The 19,034-nt window shown below is 39.8% G+C and overlaps 1 protein-coding gene across 1 annotated transcript in view; it reads right to left on the bottom strand.

Moving 5' to 3' along the window:
- The window catches only part of LOC120738349 (ribonuclease inhibitor-like), a 31,334-nt gene extending 12,542 nt beyond the window's left edge, over positions 1-18,792 (bottom strand). Inside the window, exons 1-5 of the mRNA XM_040039529.1 lie at positions 18,766-18,792; positions 15,356-15,627; positions 13,713-13,886; positions 10,209-10,382; positions 934-974 (exon numbers count right to left, since the gene is read on the bottom strand). Of these exons, the coding sequence (XP_039895463.1) occupies positions 934-974; positions 10,209-10,382; positions 13,713-13,886; positions 15,356-15,627; positions 18,766-18,792 (688 nt within the window). The remainder of the gene's footprint in view (positions 1-933; positions 975-10,208; positions 10,383-13,712; positions 13,887-15,355; positions 15,628-18,765) is intronic.
- Positions 18,793-19,034: the final 242 nt, after the last annotated feature.

Here is a 19,034-nt window from a genome sequence, read left to right as displayed (position 1 = left end):
TGAGTAGAAAAAGACAGAAAACAACGTGTAGTTCCTGGAATAATGGGAGCTTCCATCTTTAAAGGACTGAAGAGGAAGAAGTTTACAAGGAATAATTTAGAACAGTTTAAAACACCAACTGATTGAATCCATGAATCTGAAAACATGTTTCTGAGTGAAATAGACAAACATGTAGAGACTGAACTATCTGTTCAACATTCAGAGTGTTTCTCTAACAGGAGGACACTCTTTACACTTCACTTAGCACAGGGACACTGAGGAATCAGGAGGATAAGACCAGGCCATAAACCCAGGATAAAGAGGTTCAGTGAATGTGGTGTTGAAGGTGTGGAGGTGGATCAGAGTGTCAGGTGAGACTCTGTAGAAGGACAGAGTGCCAGCAGGACAGTCCACATACACTGCTACTCTGTTAGAGACAGAGGAGGAGGAGGAGGAGGTGACGGATACAAATTTTGTGTTGTAACAGACATAAACAGGACCATCATTAGTGCAGTACAGACTCCAGGAATGATCATTCCGTCCAAACCAACAGTCATTACCCTCTCCTTTCCTTCTGATTCTTCTGTAACTCACTGATATATAAACTTCTCCAGTCCACTTGACCTCCCAGTAACAGCGACCAGTCAGACCATCTCTGCACAGCAGCTGAGGAAGAATATCAAATCTGTCTGGATGATAAGGATATGACTGAACCTCCGCACGTGTCACCTTCCTGTTGTTGTCAGACAGTTGGAGGTTTGTGTGCACTGTGTTTGTGTCGATTGTGAGTTGACAGGAATCTGATGGAGAGAACAAACACAATCCAGCTGCAGTTATTGATCCATCATCTGTTCATTGATTGACACTTTGATGATGACTCCTGACATGATGAAGATGGTTGAATGTGTGCTGCTTTGTTTTCATGAATCCCATTAAAAACACACTTACACTTCCTCAGACCTGGTCTCAACCATCGGACTCCAGCAGGCTCCACCCTGAAAGGAGGAGGGGGGTCAGAGCAGCACAGTCAGCATGCACACATGGACATTACATGGCTCACATACACATACTGTTAGACACTAATAAAGGAACAGTCCAACATTTTCACAAATACACTTCAATCCATACATGGATCAAACTGCTGATGATTTGGACTGATCCTGGATCTGTCAGTACACCACTGTATTTAATGAAATATGACTGATTCAAACTGTCACCTTCATCATCGTTATATTCCTCTTCTGTTTAGCTGGAAAGGACACCTCCCTGCCATCGCTGCCAGCTGTTTTTCTCCACAAGGAGAGAGGAAACAGGTGTCTAACAAAATCAGACGTCCTCACTTTAAAGCCTCATTTTAAATGAATGTTACATTAATGTTCATTGTAATAGCTGTAATTGGGCTTATTACACAGCGGGGACATGAATAGTTTTGTTACAGGCCAAGTACAGCTGGATTTTATGACAATAAAGCTAGCTTACTTTTGTAACATATAGGTCTACTTTTAATTAAATTTCTACCATTTGCAGTGTTGGGGAGTAACGGAATACATGTACTGCTGTTCAGGGCCGTGCAGAGAGGTTTAAAGGGGCGGGTGCTCAAAGTTAAAAAGGGGCACATTGAACCAGGCTGAATAACAACAACACACATTCATCAAGAATCTAATATGGGATGGGCAGGGCTGTGTTGATCTGAGACTGTAGACATTAAAAAGTCCACAGGAGAGATGGTAGCTGATTAAACAAGTGTCATGAGATAATAACAAAATGCAAAGATTGGTGACAGCACTTGGAACCATAAGGCAACAAAAAACTGTGAGAAATAATTTAGGCTCTGCCTGTGAATCACTCTTTGCTTCTCTTCTTCCTTCCTTCCCATCATTTCATATATCACTCTCCACTTGCTGTCTATGTGAGAACAAGGCACAACTTGCTATTGCAATAAACTATAATCTAATTATCCACACCTAACAACTCTTGCACTTAATCTATAATAAAATGATGACAGAAAAATGTTATAGCCCTGCCTTTAGTAGCCTCACACAGCTCCTACTGTTTCCTCCTCATGTCCTTACCAGCCATGTCTGGACAATGTTATATCATGAGTAATATTTTTTTTAAAAATCCATCTAAATAAAACACACACATGCACGCACACACAGTGACATTTTAGACCTTCTTTAGAATACTGTATATACTATGGGCATCACTGTGCTGATCCAGAATCCTTACATATTTATTACTAGAGCTACAATAATAAAGCAAAGAGGAGGGGGAAGTAATAAATATGAAATAATGTATTTATGATGATTCCATTTGTTTCACTATCCACTCTGTGCAGGGGCAAAGCTTATTACATTTTTAAACTGTAGAGATACAATCATTTCACTGCTGTAAAATCCAAATTTTGTCTTATTTAAATTATAAATCTAATATAATCTGCTTCTTAATGTATGTTCTTTAAAATACAGCTTGTGTTTTTAATATATTATAATTATAATAATGCATAATTATGTGGACATGCATATTAGATCGTTTTTTAGTGAAATATCCAGAAAGGCAGGAAAAGCTCTGTAACTTACTTTAAAACTAAATATGTTCCCTGAAACGGTGACAGAGCTACAGACCCATGACAGCCTTACACAGGTAGCCAGCAGCTGTGACCAGCACTACTTGTGCAGTTAATAAAAGGACAGGTAATGTTTGTCGCGCTGTTGCACACACAGCACGCTCGTTTGTTTCAGTTCGTCAGTTGCAACAAGACAGCTTACCAACGTGTACGTAATAAGCTGATACTCCTGTGTGCTACACACTACAGTGTGCGCTGTACACCTACTTACTGGGTTTGTCGCATCAGTCTGTGTCTCTGAGTTAACTTGTGTTTCTCCTGCAGCTCCGGACCGCTAAAAATGTGCGTGCTCTTTGTGAGCTCGTTCCCGGCTCGTAACCAGCGCGTTCTGCCGTCAAGGGCGATCATTGGTTAAATGTGATCATGTGACTGATGCAAGCCAGATCCTTTTATTTAGCAAAACTGTGATTAATAGTTAAATATTATTGTTGAGGGGCACAGACAGGACTCCGCACGCACACACACATAAAAAAATAAATAAATAAATAAAAAAAATTTAAAAGTTGCCTCAACAAAAGGGCACTTTGGGCACTCATCAGGAAAGGGGCGGTTGCTCAAGCCCCTCTAGCCCCCCCCCCCCCCTCTGCACGTGCCTGCTGCTGTTACGTATTTAAAATACAAAATATGAGTAACATTATTCCGTTACGGTTACCGTTTAAAAATGTGATATTCAGAATACAGTTACTTCACTGAAATAGATAGATTACATGGTGGTGTTTTCCTGCTTCATATGTTGGTCTGTCCTCTCTCTACTTTTGGTAATCCCACGCCAGTGGAAACTGTTGAGGTTTAAATTTATAATTTTGAAAGTTTATATGCTGATTATATTGCTTTATATAAGAAAGGCCTAACTCTGAGTACACTCTGTGCCAAAAGTCCTGACAGGAAACTGCATGCTTTTGCAGAAGCATAGGACCTGCTGCAGAAAGTGAAACCAACTAGGTTGTTTGATCGAAACTTAAAGTGTGATGTGACGTAGAGAGTGAGTATATAAATAGCTAGGCTTCCGTTTGTGCTTGTATGTAAAATTAAAGATCATTTTTTTGAGTTTGACCACTTTGAGCCCTGTGTCTTTCTTGGCCGTAAAGAATACAAAAGAACTGGGATTTAATGAAACCCAAACAAAACGCGCATTAAGAGGCTCTGATGCCTGTGTCACAATCTCGCGGCCCATGTCACCGCTACTTGCATAATGACATGAAGAAATATTTCTTAAAAAAATGTTTCAATATGAAGGAACTGTGAGCAGACTGTTACAGGCATACCCCTTTAAGAATGCAGCCTCATGGGCAGTTTAGTCTGTGCTGCAGGGAGAATGTGTGGGACTGCCCCTCCTGTTATATGTGTGTGAGCACGAGGGAGGGAGAAAAAGGAGAGTGGAAAAGTACAAGTTGTCACCGACCAGAAACGGGAGATGGAAGCATGTAAATATAACAATAACCACTGCACTAAGTTGTTAAGACTCAACTGTACACTGTGTTCTTGTTATTCAATGCCTCTCTCTCTCTTGCTAGCAAAATTGACCCAGACAATAAAGCTAGTTACCAGCTACGAGCCCAACACAGAACCCGACGCATTAGCCAGAGCTCCCTTTACTTTGGTTCGGAACAGCGCACCTGTTTTATATACGCGCAGAATAGTTTTCTATACGAGATCACTGCAAAAGGCGCAGCCTGACCTAATGTCCACCCTGTGGATTACTTAATATATTATCATGCTTTTTACAAGTACATGAATGTACTATTTCTATATGACTTATTACTATTACTGAATATAATTCGCCATACCAATACCTACTAGATTTTTAAAATCTTAATATAAAATGAGTAATGGTAGTATTCAGAATACGTCACTCTCATTGAGTAATATAATGGAATACATTACAAAATACATTCTGTGGAAGTATTCTGTAATCTCTAGTGGAATACATTTTACAAGTAACCCTCCCAAAACTGACCATGGGGCAATATGACAGATGCTCTCCAAAAAGCCTTGTGTTTTAAATAGGATAGGAATTTGTGTTTCCTGATTGTTCTGCTGCCTCTTTAAGATTCTGATGGTAAACATGTTTAAACAATGTGTATATCTTGATCCTAGATATTCTTTATCACTTTTAAATAGTTTCCACATTTAATTGTTTTCTCATGGTGCTCATCAATTTTAATGTTCATTTTGTGTTCTATGTGTGCTACGTATTGGCTTTAAAAGTGCTATAAATAAAGTAACAAAGAAATAAACAAATCTTGCTAATAATTAATTTTTTCTTGATTTTCTTGATACCTCTTCTTAGTGCTAAGGTAGGTTAGACATGAGCCTACTTTGTGCACTGGTGAGCAGTTATGTTGGAAAAGGAAGACGCTATCTTTAACTCTCTAGGGTCCAGGGTATAATTTGCCTTTTTTGACTACTTTTGATTTGACCTCTATATTTCACCTTTAAAAAATGTTTATCTTGCCTTGTTTAGTCCCGTTACTTTCAGCACAACGTCAAATATCTGAAATTGAAATTACTATATTAGCACAACTGATCTAAATTCAGAGAAAAAAAATTAAATCTGAGTAGAAAAAGTTATATTTTTTACTGTAAAAACCACAAACATGTTTAACAAATCATTTTCATAACTTGAAATGCAAATAGAAATTACACATTTCTAAAAATTATGCACAAGGTTTGCACACCAAAGTTTAATGGTACTATTTTCCTAAAAGTACAGCCAAGGCCTCAGGCATTTTTTATATAACCATTTAAAACTATTTACAGATGAATCAGGTGTTCTGCATCAAATAAGAAGGCACACAAATTATATGTGCCAGTCCAAAAAATTGTTTCTGTTCACTATAAAACAGAGGAGAACACCACAGGCCTAAACCCTGCAGGTCTGACAACAGGAGGTGTATATGTCCAGTTTTCCAGATGGAGACAGCGTTTACACTGGAATCTGACTTTGGTGGCTGTTTTGGAGCAACTGTGACATTCAGCAGTATAACTGACACACAACACAAAACTATAGCCTCCAAAGACGCTAAACGTTACTAATGTCTCACATATGAAAATTCATTCTCTCTATTTCTTTCGCTTGCCTGCTTTCTCTCACCGGTGTCACCCCTAAAACTTCTCCCTCTTCCTAAAGAACCAAATGCCACATGTTGCCATTTCATGCTTGGATAAAATGGTCAAATGGTCATTTGACCCTTTTCTTTCCAAGCTCCTTAGACTACGATGACCTGGATGACTGAGAATCTTCACAGACATGGTAAATGGCTGACATGGTAAACTTTTACACCAAGAGGGAAGAGGTGTTTTTTTTTTTTCACTCGCAACCGGAGAGTGTTTGCTACCCCTGTCCTTAGACCTTTTACCGTAAACGCCACTGTTTTGTTCAGAAAAAAACATTGCATGTATTTTTTATCATAACTCTGGTTTTACGTGGCCTATCGACACAATTTAAAAACTGGTATATAGTTTGAAGTCCACACTTTCGACCCAAGTTGAAATGGACTCTGAGTCCTCTTGTTGCTGAGTCGTCTTAAATTGTCATCTGATTTTGACACGCCGGCGTGTCCGTCGATCCCAGAGGGTTAAACTGTTTCTTCAAATTTGGGAGGATGAAATTGTCCAAAATGTCTAGCATTGAGAGTTCCTTTCACTGGAACCAAGAGACTGAGCCCAGCTCCTGAAAAACTACCTTGCACTGTAATCCCGCCCCACCCACCACCAAACTTAACACTTATCCATTGGATAGTCAGAAGTAGAAGTGTGATTTATCATTCCAGAGAACACGTCTTCATTGCTCTGGAGTCCAGTGGCAGCGTGTTTTACACCACTGCATCTGACACATTCCGTTGGGCTTCATGATTTACATAAGATGGACTTGGTCAGAATTTGGGCGAAATCGACAAACGCGGATATTGTGATTATCTCCGAAACTTGGTTGTCCAAATCTATTACAGATGACGACATCAACATAACGGGATACAATCTTTATCGTACAGATAGGCCTAGGAAAGGTGGAGGCGTAGCAAATTATGTTAAATCAAGATATGAAGTATCTATTGTTTTATCTGAATCTATTCCTAAACAAATGGAATTCTTGGCTTTGAATATTAAAATAGTAAAGTCTCTCTCTATAACAGTTGTTGGATGCTATAGGCCTCCGTCTGCTGTAAGGGAAACTTTATTATCTTTAAAGCATCTTCTGTACAAATTAAATTATAATGAACTTCTATTGGCTGGAGACTTGAACTGGGACTGGCTGAATATAGCTTCTGATGAATTTAAATCCTTCTGTGACTCTGTAAATCTTAGCCAGTTGGTCAACCTACCTACAAGGCCAAATATAAAGAGTCCTGACAAATCTACTTTGATTGACCTAATTCTAACAAATGTCCCTCATAAGTTCCTGTCTCTAGGCGTGTTCTGTAATGATTTAAGCGATCATTGTGTAGTTGCTACTTGTAGGAACACTAAAATCCCTAAATGTAAACCGCGTATCATTTGTAAAAGAAATTTTAAAACATTTAATGAGCAAGCGTTTCATTATGACTTGTCCATGGTAAACTGGGAAAATTTGAGTCTGATACCAGACATCCATCTGGCTTGGGTTTATTTTAAAGAAATTTTTATGAAGATTTTAAATAAGCATGCACCTGTCAGAAAATTTAGGGTCAAGGGACGGGAGAACCCTTGGTTTTCATCGGAATTATCAGAGTCCATCCATCAGCGCAATGTGGCATGGGCAAAAGCTAGGAAAAATGATTCCCTGACTGACTGGTTAGACTTTAGGAAATTAAGAAACAAATGCACGACACTTATCAAGAAGGCTAAGTCAGAATATTATTTATCTGTTACTACAGAAAACCTCAATAACCCTCAGAAATTTTGGAAAGTAATTAAGTCCTCATCTATAAATAAAATATCACAGGCTCTTCCAAAATTCATTTTAAAAGATTCTGTCCCAGTTTATGACAGAACTGAGGTCTTAAATAGCTTTAACAAGCACTTCGTAGCTACTGGTTTTTTATTTAACTCTGTTGGAGCAGCCCCCATGAATCCCTGTACAGAACCCCAAACATATTTTGGGGAGCTTTTTGATTTTTCTCCTTTTTCTGTCCAGGAAGTGCATAAAGCTCTTAAAGCCTTAGATCACAGGAAACCCCCAGGGCCAGACTTAATAGAGGCCTATTTTCTGAAAATAGCAGCTGATTACATTGCACAACCTCTTACGATCCTTTTTAATCTTTCAATCCAAAATAAAGAAATTCCACTTGTTTGGAAGTCTGCTTTTGTTACGCCAATATTAAAAGGAGGCGACCCGGCCATTCTGAGTAATTACAGGCCAATATCAAACTTGTGTGTCTTGGCAAAAGTCCTTGAGTCTCTCATCAGTGAGCAATTAAAAGAGTTCTTGTACTCTAATGAAGTTCTCTCAAAAATGCAATCTGGGTTTAGAAAACGGCATAGTGCTGTTACGGCTGCCACAAAAGTGATAAATGACATACTTGTTGCTCTGGATAAAAAACAGCACTGTGCTTCTCTCTTTATCGACCTGTCAAAAGCTTTCGACACTGTGGATCATGCCATTTTGAAGCATAGGCTTCTTTCTTTGGGGCTGTCTAGACATGCTGTCTCCTGGTTCACTAACTATTTGAGTGACAGGACTCAATGCATTAAATGTGAAAATCTGTGCTCAGAACTTTTGAATATTCGCACTGGGGTGCCACAGGGTTCAATTTTAGGACCTCTGTTGTTCATCATGTATATAAATGATTTGGGACAAAATGTGTCAAATGCTAGTATGCATTTTTATGCTGATGACACAGTTATTTATTCCTTTGGCTCAAACCTTGAAAAGGCAATAGAATCTTTGCAGAAAGCTTTTGATGTGGTTCAGCACACACTTCTGGAGCTGAAATTGGTTCTTAATGCTGAAAAGACAAAGCTAATGTTGTTTTCAAACATGAAGAGATTTCCTCAAACTGTCCCTTTGGTGTCCACTCTTGAGGGAAACCTCATAGAAGTGGTGCATACGTATAAATATCTTGGCTTTTTAATTGATGATTCTCTGACCTTTAAATCTCACATAGACAATCTTGTGAAAAAACTCAAACTAAAATTAGGATTTTTCTTTCGAAACAAATTTTGTTTTTCTTTTGAGACAAAAAAGCGTCTTGTAAATGCCACATTTTTATCTGTTTTAGATTATGGTGATCTGCTGTACATGAATTCTTCCGCCCAGTGTCTTCACAAGATTGATTCAGTATATCATGCCTCTTTACGGTTTATTACAAACTGTAGGGCTTTGATCCATTGTTGTGATCTGTATGCTCGAGTGGGATGGCCTTCGTTGTCCTCCAGGAGGTTTGATCACTGGTGCATCTTTATTTACAAGGCCCTGCTTGGACAAATGCCCACCTATATTTGCGATCTGCTCACATGGAGGAGTACTGTTTCTTATAGCCTGCGTTCAAGCGATCTTCTTCTGCTCAATGTTCCATTTGCCAGAACTGAACTGGGAAAGAGGGCTTTTACCTATGCTGCCCCTTTTACATGGAACATGATGCAAAAAGACTGGAAGATAGCAGATCTTATTTCATTAAATGCTTTTAAGTCCAAATTGAGAGAGCCAGAGAAAAATGTTTTATAAAATGTAATTGTTATTTATAATATGTATGTAACTTTGTAATTTTAACATGTTGTCGCCTCTTGGCCAGGACTCCCTTGAAAAAGAGGTTTTTAATCTCAATGGGACTTTTCCTGGTAAAATAAAGGTTAAATAAAAAAAAAAAAAAATTTACAGTTTGGATGATGCTGCTTGCTCATGGAAACCCATTCCATGTAACTCTCCTTGCACTGTTGTTGAGATAATCTGAAGACCACAAAGTTTGGTGGTCTGTATTGATTGACTCTACAGAAAGTTGGTGACATCTATGCTTGATACACCTCAGCATTCAATGGCATAAGGGCTGTGTATTGCCACTGATTTCTATAATCGATTTAATTCCTCTTCACAAGGTCCCGTTCGATTAGATCACTGATTTGATTCTGAAAAATTTTGCCTCAGACCGTCAGAAGTATTATAGTTCTTATCAGTACTGAAACTTTAGAAGCTCATCAGAGGTGTAAGCATCACTGCAGATGTCTTTGTGTCAAAGTAACTGTGGATAAAACACAGAAAACATGAAGGAGATTTTCCTGGCCTGGCTTCTTATAGCAGAAAACAACCTTTAAAATATTCTGCAGTGAAACAAAAATGAAAGAAAACCATGAATCAACATCTGAACATTACCTGATGCTGCTGAAGTGAAGCAGAGCAAAGTTATGGAGGTTTTATTAGATACACAGATAAGGGTTTGCAATTTGGCATCATTTAAAAAGTTCACATTAATAATAACTCATAATTAAATGCAGAGAGGCGTATAAACACATAATGAGTCAAAAGAGGTGAAAGAAGGAGAAACAGTGCAATAGATAGATGGAATAGATAGATTTCCTGTCTGTGATTGTTTATGTTATGTCTGCGTGAAACAAACATGAATTAAAGAATCAAATTATTTAAAGGAAATGTTTCCAGCTCTTCCTCCTCCATCAGACATTCTCTCCATACCTTAGAGTGTCCAGTCTCCAGCCTGGATCCTGCAGTCCAGCCGACAGTAGCTTCATTCCTGACTTTCCTGGATGATTGTAGCTCAGGTCCAGCTCTCTCAGATGGGAGGGGTTGGAGCTCAGAGCTGAGGCCAGAGAAGTACAGCCGTCCTCTGTGATCAGACAGCCTGACAGCCTGCAGACAAAAAACAACAAAAAACAGTTCAGCTGTGAATACTGGAAGCCAATGTAGCAGTTTCAAATTTGTTTCTGTGTAAAATGCCCTGGACCCAGAAATACTATGGTCACTGGAATGCCTTCATGCATATTTCTGATAACCAATAACCAAAGTTTTTTATTTATTCAACTTTTTTCTACTTGATGGGTGTGTCACAGAACAGGGAATTGGTGGTTTATGAGAAGTTTATGTTTTAGGCCACACTTGCTACTTTTCAAATAATATTTTCAGGACAGTAAAGTACCTTTAGCATTGAAAGAGGCCGCTAAATAACAAATCATTTGACACTGCTGGTGGTGACACAGCTGGAGAACCACAGACCATACTGCTAGTGACATACTAAGAATTGAATTTGCTGGTGATTGAAGATAAAGTGTATTACAAGTCTAGTACAATTTAAAATAAGTCACTATGTAAAAATTTGAAATTAACTGATCTGAAATGTTTAAGCTACACAAATCACCAAATTGTGTTGTAGCAGGAAGTGATACAATAACACAGTGAGAACTAAAGATTATAGCACACATGTTATTAAAGCTTCTCTACCATAATGAAACATCTGTGAGAAAGCTGTAAAGGACTTACACAGAAACACAATAATCAATGCTACCATTCACACCTACAGCCAATTTACAATATTCACATGACAACAGTAGTTGGAGGAGTATTGGCTCAAATTGTGGTCATAATTTTTTTGTGCTCAGGTTCCCTGGCTGTGTGTGGATTTCAACTTACAAGTACAAATTTTTCTTCCTTTCAGCTGATTGGTCAATGTCATGTCAATCACAAATTTAACAGTCCAATCAGAGAACAGATGGGTTTGGCTGTTGGAGAGGCGCTTTACTGAGCTTCACATCCTGGAAGAATAAATGCCCTTTCACATGCCAGCCCAGCATTTTCCTTCATCACCACAATGGAAAACAGTCTGTGTGTGTTTATACTTGTAAAGTGGATACACAGCCAGGGAACCCGAGCGCAGAGTTTTACACGTAGATTTTTGCTTTGTATCTGTAACCAGACCTTAACCAAAAAATTTGTAACTCATGTAAATATTTTTTTACAAACACAAATCTTTTTTACACGCACACAAATTGTCATCTGTAGATGCACAAACATACCATTTTCACATATTTTGGTTTACAAGGTTACAAAACTCAGTTCACAAATAACCATTTGATTTAAAAGTACAATATATTTATGACCACAATCTGAGCCCACAGAGGAGAATCCACACAGGCACAGGGAGAGCATGAAAAATTGCTTTGTGGCACCAATGCATCTGAGGCAAATACATGTTGATTCTCAAGGGGCGACACAACAGATAAAAGAAGTACCCAATATATAAGCTTGGATTTCTGCATAAACTGACACAGAACCAATGAGGGTTATGGTTATTGGCTATGTATCGTAAACAGATAAACCGGGCTAAATTCTGCAGCAGACAGTGGAGCACTTTATCTGTTTCAACTTCACTGCCACTGTCACAGTTCTGGGTAAGTTTGACCCAGTATTTTGAGTTATGTTTTGGTGCGTGTTCACATTTTGGATTCTTTAATCATTGTGGTGCTTTAGATGATGATGATTATTTTTATTATTATTATTATTATTATTATTATTATTAATAATCTGTGTTTCAGTTATTCTTGTTTAGGGATTAGTTCTTAGGTTTGTGTTCTCATGTTAATTGCAGGTTTAGTTCAGTGTCTAGTCTGTCTCTCAGTGTTGTGTCTGCGTCTTTGTTTGGTGGATTCTTGTTTCCTGTTTTATTGTGAAAGTCTATGTCTTATGTCAGTGTGTACAGCTTTGCTCCCCCTGTCTCGTTAGTCCAATCCCTCCCGGCTGTGTCTCCCTCCTGTTGCCCATTCCCTGATTACCACCCTGTGTATATAAGCCCTTTTTTTTCCTGTGCTCAGTGTCGTACCCTCAGATTCTGCCTGTGAGTTTCCGGTTCTCAGTGTTCGTTGTTGTGTTCATGTTTTGTTCATTGCCAGCAATAAAGCTGTGGTTTTCTGTTGAAATTTGGCTTCACGAGTCCTGAGTTTGGATACTCACCTCCGCCTGCCCACACACAGAGCCCTGACAGCCACAGGATCAGATATAGAAAATATTTCCTTTATTATATTTAGTGCCTTCTTTTGTGGAATCTTTTACGTTTCAGTTTGTTTGTGTTACTGAATGTAGCTCAATAAGTATATATCCAAAAACAGACCCAAAAACCTTTTATCCATTTTTACAATTGATAGGTGCAGTTGATTTCTTTTTTGACTTCCTTAAGGTTTTGCCAACTTACAGGTTAGGATTTTATTTCCTATGTTGAAAACATCAAGTTTACATGTAATAACATGTGAAATAGAAATGAAATGGCCACTGCCATTTTATTGATTATTTTTTTTAAATTTAGTTTACAAAGTTAATTTTGGATTAGTTTTTTTTTTTTAAATTAAGTCAAAAGGGATGAATGAGAAGAGTTTTAAAATTCTCATCATGTATTCAGACAGAAATAATTTCACGAGGGTGTAAGGGTTAACATGAATAAATCAAACTCCAATGTATAAACATACTTTGTAAATTGTTACAGAATACAGAAAATGAATCAAACTGGAAAGTTTTGTTGATGGAAGTAAACATTTTTGACTTATTGGACAAGACAAAAGAATAATTTTTAGAAACCATGCTTTATACTTCCTTTTAGCCTTTGCTGTAGTGCCACAGAGTTCATTCCTTTCATTCTTTCTGGGTTTATTGCATAACTGTTGGGTCTCTGGTGATGTCCTATGTTTGACTTCTCTTTTAGACCTGGTCTTCCCATTAAATAAAACGTCCATTCTCTTCTGCTTGTTCTTTTCAGGGTCGCTACCATAGGGCAAGAGGCAGGGTACACCCTGGACAGGTCGCCAGTCTGTCACAGACCTAACACATAAGGACAAACAACCATTCACACTCACATTCACACCTGTGGGCAATTTAGAATGATCAGTTAACCTAACCCCACTAATTGCATGTCTTTGGACTGTGGGAGGAAACCGAAGTACCCGGAGAGAACCACACAAAAAACGGGCAGAACATGCACACTTCACACGGAAAGGACACAACGATGTGGCAGAATCAACCTCAGGATTTGCTAACTCCTGTGCCACTGTGCTGGCAGGTTTGAAGATTTGAAGTACATTGTCTGCAATCCAGTATGAAAGAGTTTGTAACAAAGAAAAGAAATTGATATGTTATGAATCTCAAAAGACCAGCGCTTAAAAAGCATGTTATGCTGAAAAAGCATATTATGCGCCTCACCTGAGAGTTTCCAGGATACAGTTTGGACTCTTCAATCCAGCAGCCAACAGCTTTACTCCTGAGTCTTGCAGGTCATTATTACTCAGGTCCAGTTCTCCAAGACTAAAAACCTTAGAGATGAGAACTGTGCACAGAGCTTCACAGCTTCTCTCTGAGAGATTACAGCCAGACAGTCTGAAAAAAGGTTATATTTCTGATCAAGTAAATGACTTATTTTCAACTTACCAAAAGAAAAACAAACAATTCTATGTCCACATCATAAATGAGAATACAACTCAAAATTCATGCATTAAAAAAATAGAACTTGCTTTGAAACAGCACAGTCACACTAGTGATGGTAAATTTGATTCTTTTTACTGAATCGAGTTTTAATGAGTCACTCACCAAAGTGAATCAGGTTTTTTGAGTCATTTGATTCACTGAGTCAGTTGACCAGAGAGTGCAAAAAATTTACATTTTCACTCAAACTCAATTTGTTTCTCTTTTCATGTAAATCCCACTGCTAAGATGAATGATTCTAAAAAAAAACCCAACTATTTTATAGAGCAAAAAAGAGCAAAAACATTTCTAAAATAAAGCAATTTCCTATCAAAATTGCTTAATAAACATTTATTTTGTTTATTTGTATTTTATTAGTATTTTCCTTAAATGTGTCAAATATATATTTTCTCATCTAAATGTCCACTGAGCTGTGAGCCAGGGGGCGGTAATGCTCCTTAACATTGGTTGCCAACCAAGAAGAAGAAGAAGCTGTGAGCCAGGAGGGAGGGGGTGAGTGAGTGAGTGAGTGATTCGTTCGCTCTATGATTCAGCACAGGAGGGAGGGGGTGAGCAAGTCCTGAGTGATTCGTTCGCTCGCTCTATGATTCAACACAGGAGGGAGGGGGTGAGCGAGTCCTGAGTGATTCACTTACGCTTACGATTCAGTACAGGAGGGAGGGGGTGAGTAGCTCAAATGTGCTGTTAGCATGTTAGCAGAGCGATGCTACTGTGAACCGAGGAGCTATTGTCTTGATGTGTGCTTCTACTCAGGGTTTTTTCTTCCAGTTCAGAGCAGAAATGCTTTTGTTATGAAACTGGCTGTTGTCCCCCCCCCCCCACTATTTTAATTATAAGCCAGATATATTTCTACTAATGGAATTAGTTTGCTAACAGCAACAGGGATGAGTCAGTGAGTCAGTTGGGCTTGTGAATCATGATTCACGAGTCAGTAAAGTGATTCTCGAGTATTGAACGATTCGTTCACGAATCGAACATCACTAAGTCACACCTTTGTATCTGTTAAACATGTGGGGAGTTAGTAATTTTAGTGATTATAAATTAATACCCACTGACACAGGCATTTGTACTTTCCAAAGTAGAATATCAGTGATTGTTGTTGGTGGATACTGTTCAAAATAATCCTTAATGATCACATACTGAACCCTCATGTAGCCACCATTCATTATCTGTTGTAAACAAGTTGCTTTAACTCCTTGCAAGAATTTTCTTTTTTATTTATATTCGATTTTGAAGTAAATCTCTGGGCCCACTTTGATATGGGTTACATCCACAAATGTTTTGGAAATGCTAAGATTTTCTGCTGCTATAGACTGTACATTGCAATATTTAAACAATAAAAGTGTGCATAGATGCATACTCACAGAGCTTTGTTGGAGGCTTTGATCACTGGCAGCATTCTCAGAAGCGCCTCCTCTGAAGCAGAGTATTTCTTCAGGTCAAACACATCCAGATATTTTTCTGATGACAGTAAGATGAAGACCAGAGCTGACCACTGAGCAGGAGACAGTTTGTCTCTGGAAAGTCTTCCCGATCTCAGAGACTGTTGGATCTCCTCCACAAGAGAACAATCTGTCAGTTCATTCAGACAGTGGAACAGATTGATGCTTTTCTCTGCAGACAGATTCTCACTGAGCTTCTCCTTGATGTACTGGACTGTTTCCTGTTTGGTACTTCCTGTCTGTGTCAGCAGGCCTCGTAGGAGAGTCTGATTGGTCTGCAGTGAAAGACCCAGGAGGAAGCGGAGGAACAAGTCCAGGTGTCCATTTGGACTTTGTAAGGCCTTGTCCGCAGCAATCTGGTAGAAGTGTCTCAATGCAGATTCTTCTCTTCCTTCAGACTTCTGGGATGCAATTACTCGCTCTTCCAGCAGATTGAGTCCAGAGTTGCTGAAGGTCAGATGGACATGAAGAGCAGCCAGAAACTCCTGAACACTCAGATGGATGAAGCAGAACACCTTGTCCTGGTACAATCCTCTCTCTTCTTTAAAGATCTGTGTGAACACTCCTGAGTACACTGAGGCTGCTCTGATATCGATGCCACACTCTGTCAGGTCTGATTCATAGAAGATCAGGTTTCCTTTCTGCAGCTGATCAAAAGCCAGTTTTCCTAGAGATTCAATCATCTTCTTGCTCTCTGGACTCCAGTGTGGATCTGTCTCAGCTCCTCCATCATACTTGACCTTCTTCACTTTGGCCTGAACCACCAGGAAGTGGATGTACATCTCAGTCAGGGTCTTGGGCAGCTGTCCTTCCTCTCTGGTTTCCAGCACATCTTCCAGAACTGTAGCAGTGATCCAGCAGAAGACTGGGATGTGGCACATGATGTGGAGGCTTCGTGATGTCTTGATGTGGGAGATGATGGTGCTGATTTGCTTCTTCTCTCTGAATCTCTTCCTGAAGTACTCCTCCTTCTGTGGGTCAGTGAACCCTCTGATCTCTGTCACTCTGCCAACACATTCAGGAGTGATCTGATTGGCTGCTGCAGGTCGTGTGGTTATCCAGAGGCGAGCAGAGGGAAGCAGTTTCCCCCTGATGAGGTTTATCAGCAGAACATCCACTGAGGTGGACTTTCTAGGGTCAGTTAGGATTGTAGTTTTTTGGAAGTCCAGAGAAAGTCGACACTCATCCAGACCATCAAAGATGAACACAACCTGGAAGTCTTCAAAGCTGCAGATTCCTGCTTCTTTGGTTTCAGTAAAGAAGTGATGAACAAGTTCCACCAAGCTGAACTTTTCCTCTTTCAGCACATTCAGCTCTCTGAAAGTGAATGGAAATATGAACTGGATGTGCTGGTTGGCTTTGTCTTCAGCCCAGTCCAGGGTGTATTTCTGTGTTAAGACTGTTTTCCCAATGCCAGCCACTCCCTTTGTCAGCACTGTTCTGATTGGTTCATCTCTTCCAGGTGAGGCTTTAAAGATGTCTACTTGTCTGATTATGGCTTCTAGACTGTCTGGTTTACTGGATATTGTTTCAATCTGTCTGACCTCATGTTCATCATTGACCTCTGCAGTCCCTCCCTCTGTGATGTAGAGCTCTGTGTAGATCTGATTCAGAAGGGTTGGGGTTCCTGCTTTAGCAATCCCCTCAAACACACACTGGAACTTCTTCTTCAGTGCAGATTTAAGGTTTCGTTGACTCCACTGAAAGCTCCTAGTTCCGGTTCCTGATTGACCCGATACACACACACACACATCAAGGATTTATGAAGTGCCCATATTTCAAAAATGTATTTTGAATATATTTTTGTGTATTTCTTGAGACATTATTGAATGTCTTAGCAGCGTAAATATTTATGGAATAGTCTAAGGAGCTTGGAAAGAAAAGCGTCTGGACTTGTTTAAGTTGCTTGAAGAAGTTTCACCTCTTATCCGAGAAGCTTCTTCAGTTCTAAGGGTCAAATGGTGGACAGTCCCAGATTTAAGCTCTGTGGGAGTATCCCCCCAAAGAGGGACAAAGGACCCCCTGATGATCCTCTACCTAATCACATGAGTCGAGGTGTGAAAACGGGTGTGGGTCACAATCAGCCAGGGTTTCGGGTGAGCTCATTGTGAAACCTGGCCCCACCCTATCATGTGATTTCCTGAGGTCAGACAGCCCAGGATGTGAGTGGGCGTTAAGGCGTCTGGGAAGGGTTCTCAAAACTGGATTATAGATGGTAGACAGTTGGTGTCGTAAACCACCGCCTCTGTTCAAAGATGGTCGCTCACAGTGGACATAAATGGCTTCTTTCACTCCTCTTTCAAGACCAAACACCAGCGAGGGAGGATAAGAAAGACAGACACAACAACATTGTCATCCCCTATGTGGGCGGTGTATCAGAAAAACTCAGGAGAGTTTTCTCCAAGCACGACATCCCGGTGCATTTCAGACTCAGCAACACACTCAGATAGAAACTGGTTCATCCCAAAGACAAAACTCCAAAACACAAACTTAACACTGTGGTGCATGCTGTACAGTGCAGAGAGGAATGCCCAGACCTCTACATTGGAGAGACCAAACAGCCACTTCACAAGAGCATGGCGCAAGATAGAAGAGCCACCTCCACAGGACAAGACTCAGCTGTTCATCTGCATCTTAAGGATAAAGGACAGTTTTTCGAGGATGCCAGTGTTCACATTTTGGACAGAGAGGACAGATGGTTTGAAAGAGGAGCGAAAGAAGCCATTTATGTCCACTGTGAGCGACCATCTTTGAACAGAGGCGGGGGTTTACGACACCAACTCTCTGCCATCTATAGTCCAGTTTTGAGATCCCTTCCCAGACGCCTTAACGCCCACTCACATCCTGGGCCATCTGTTCTCAGGAATTCGCATGATAAGGTGGGGCCAGGTTTCACAATGAGCTCGCCCGAAACCCTGGCTGATTGTGACCCACACCCGTTTTCACACCTCGGCTCATGTGATTAGGTAGAGGATCATCAGGGGGTCCTTTGTCCCTCTTTGGGGGGATACTCCCACAGAGCTTAAATCTGGGACTCTCCACCATTTGACCCTTAGAACTGAAGAAGCTTCTCGGATGAGAGGTGAAACGTCTTCAAGCAACTTAAAAAAGCCCAAACGCTTTTCTTTCCAAGCTCCTTAGACTACGATGACCTGGATGACTGAGAACCTTCACAGACATATTTATGGAATAATTCTCACTTCTCAGCAAACGCTCAGCGAACTTATTCTGTTTCATTCTCTGCAGTAAGTCCACTGTAATCGTCACAAATGCTTCTCTGCTTCTCTTGCTCTGTTCCTCATTCACACTTTGTAAGACATCCTCGTCCTCACATTGACTCTTAAAACATTGTAGGTCATCTGGACTCAGATCTGTCTGGATTTTCTTCAGCTCGTTCTTCACAAAAGTGATGATTTTGTCCTCCAGTATCTGGAACAGAATATTTTATGAATGACCCAGAAACTTTTCTCACAACACAGACAAAAAAAGTACACAGGAGGAGGTATGTTTCTGGGAATGATTTTAATTAGGCACCATAAACACAATCCCTCAATGAAATTCAAACTCTGGCTCTCTAAAAGAATTGGGAAAAGGTAAAATC

This window comes from Simochromis diagramma, unplaced genomic scaffold (genome assembly GCF_900408965.1).
Source record: "Simochromis diagramma unplaced genomic scaffold, fSimDia1.1 OVJJ01000105.1, whole genome shotgun sequence".
NCBI lineage: Eukaryota > Metazoa > Chordata > Actinopteri > Cichliformes > Cichlidae > Simochromis > Simochromis diagramma.
The sequence above is the reverse complement of the archived record's forward strand: the minus strand, read 5'-3'. Positions and strand labels throughout refer to the sequence as shown.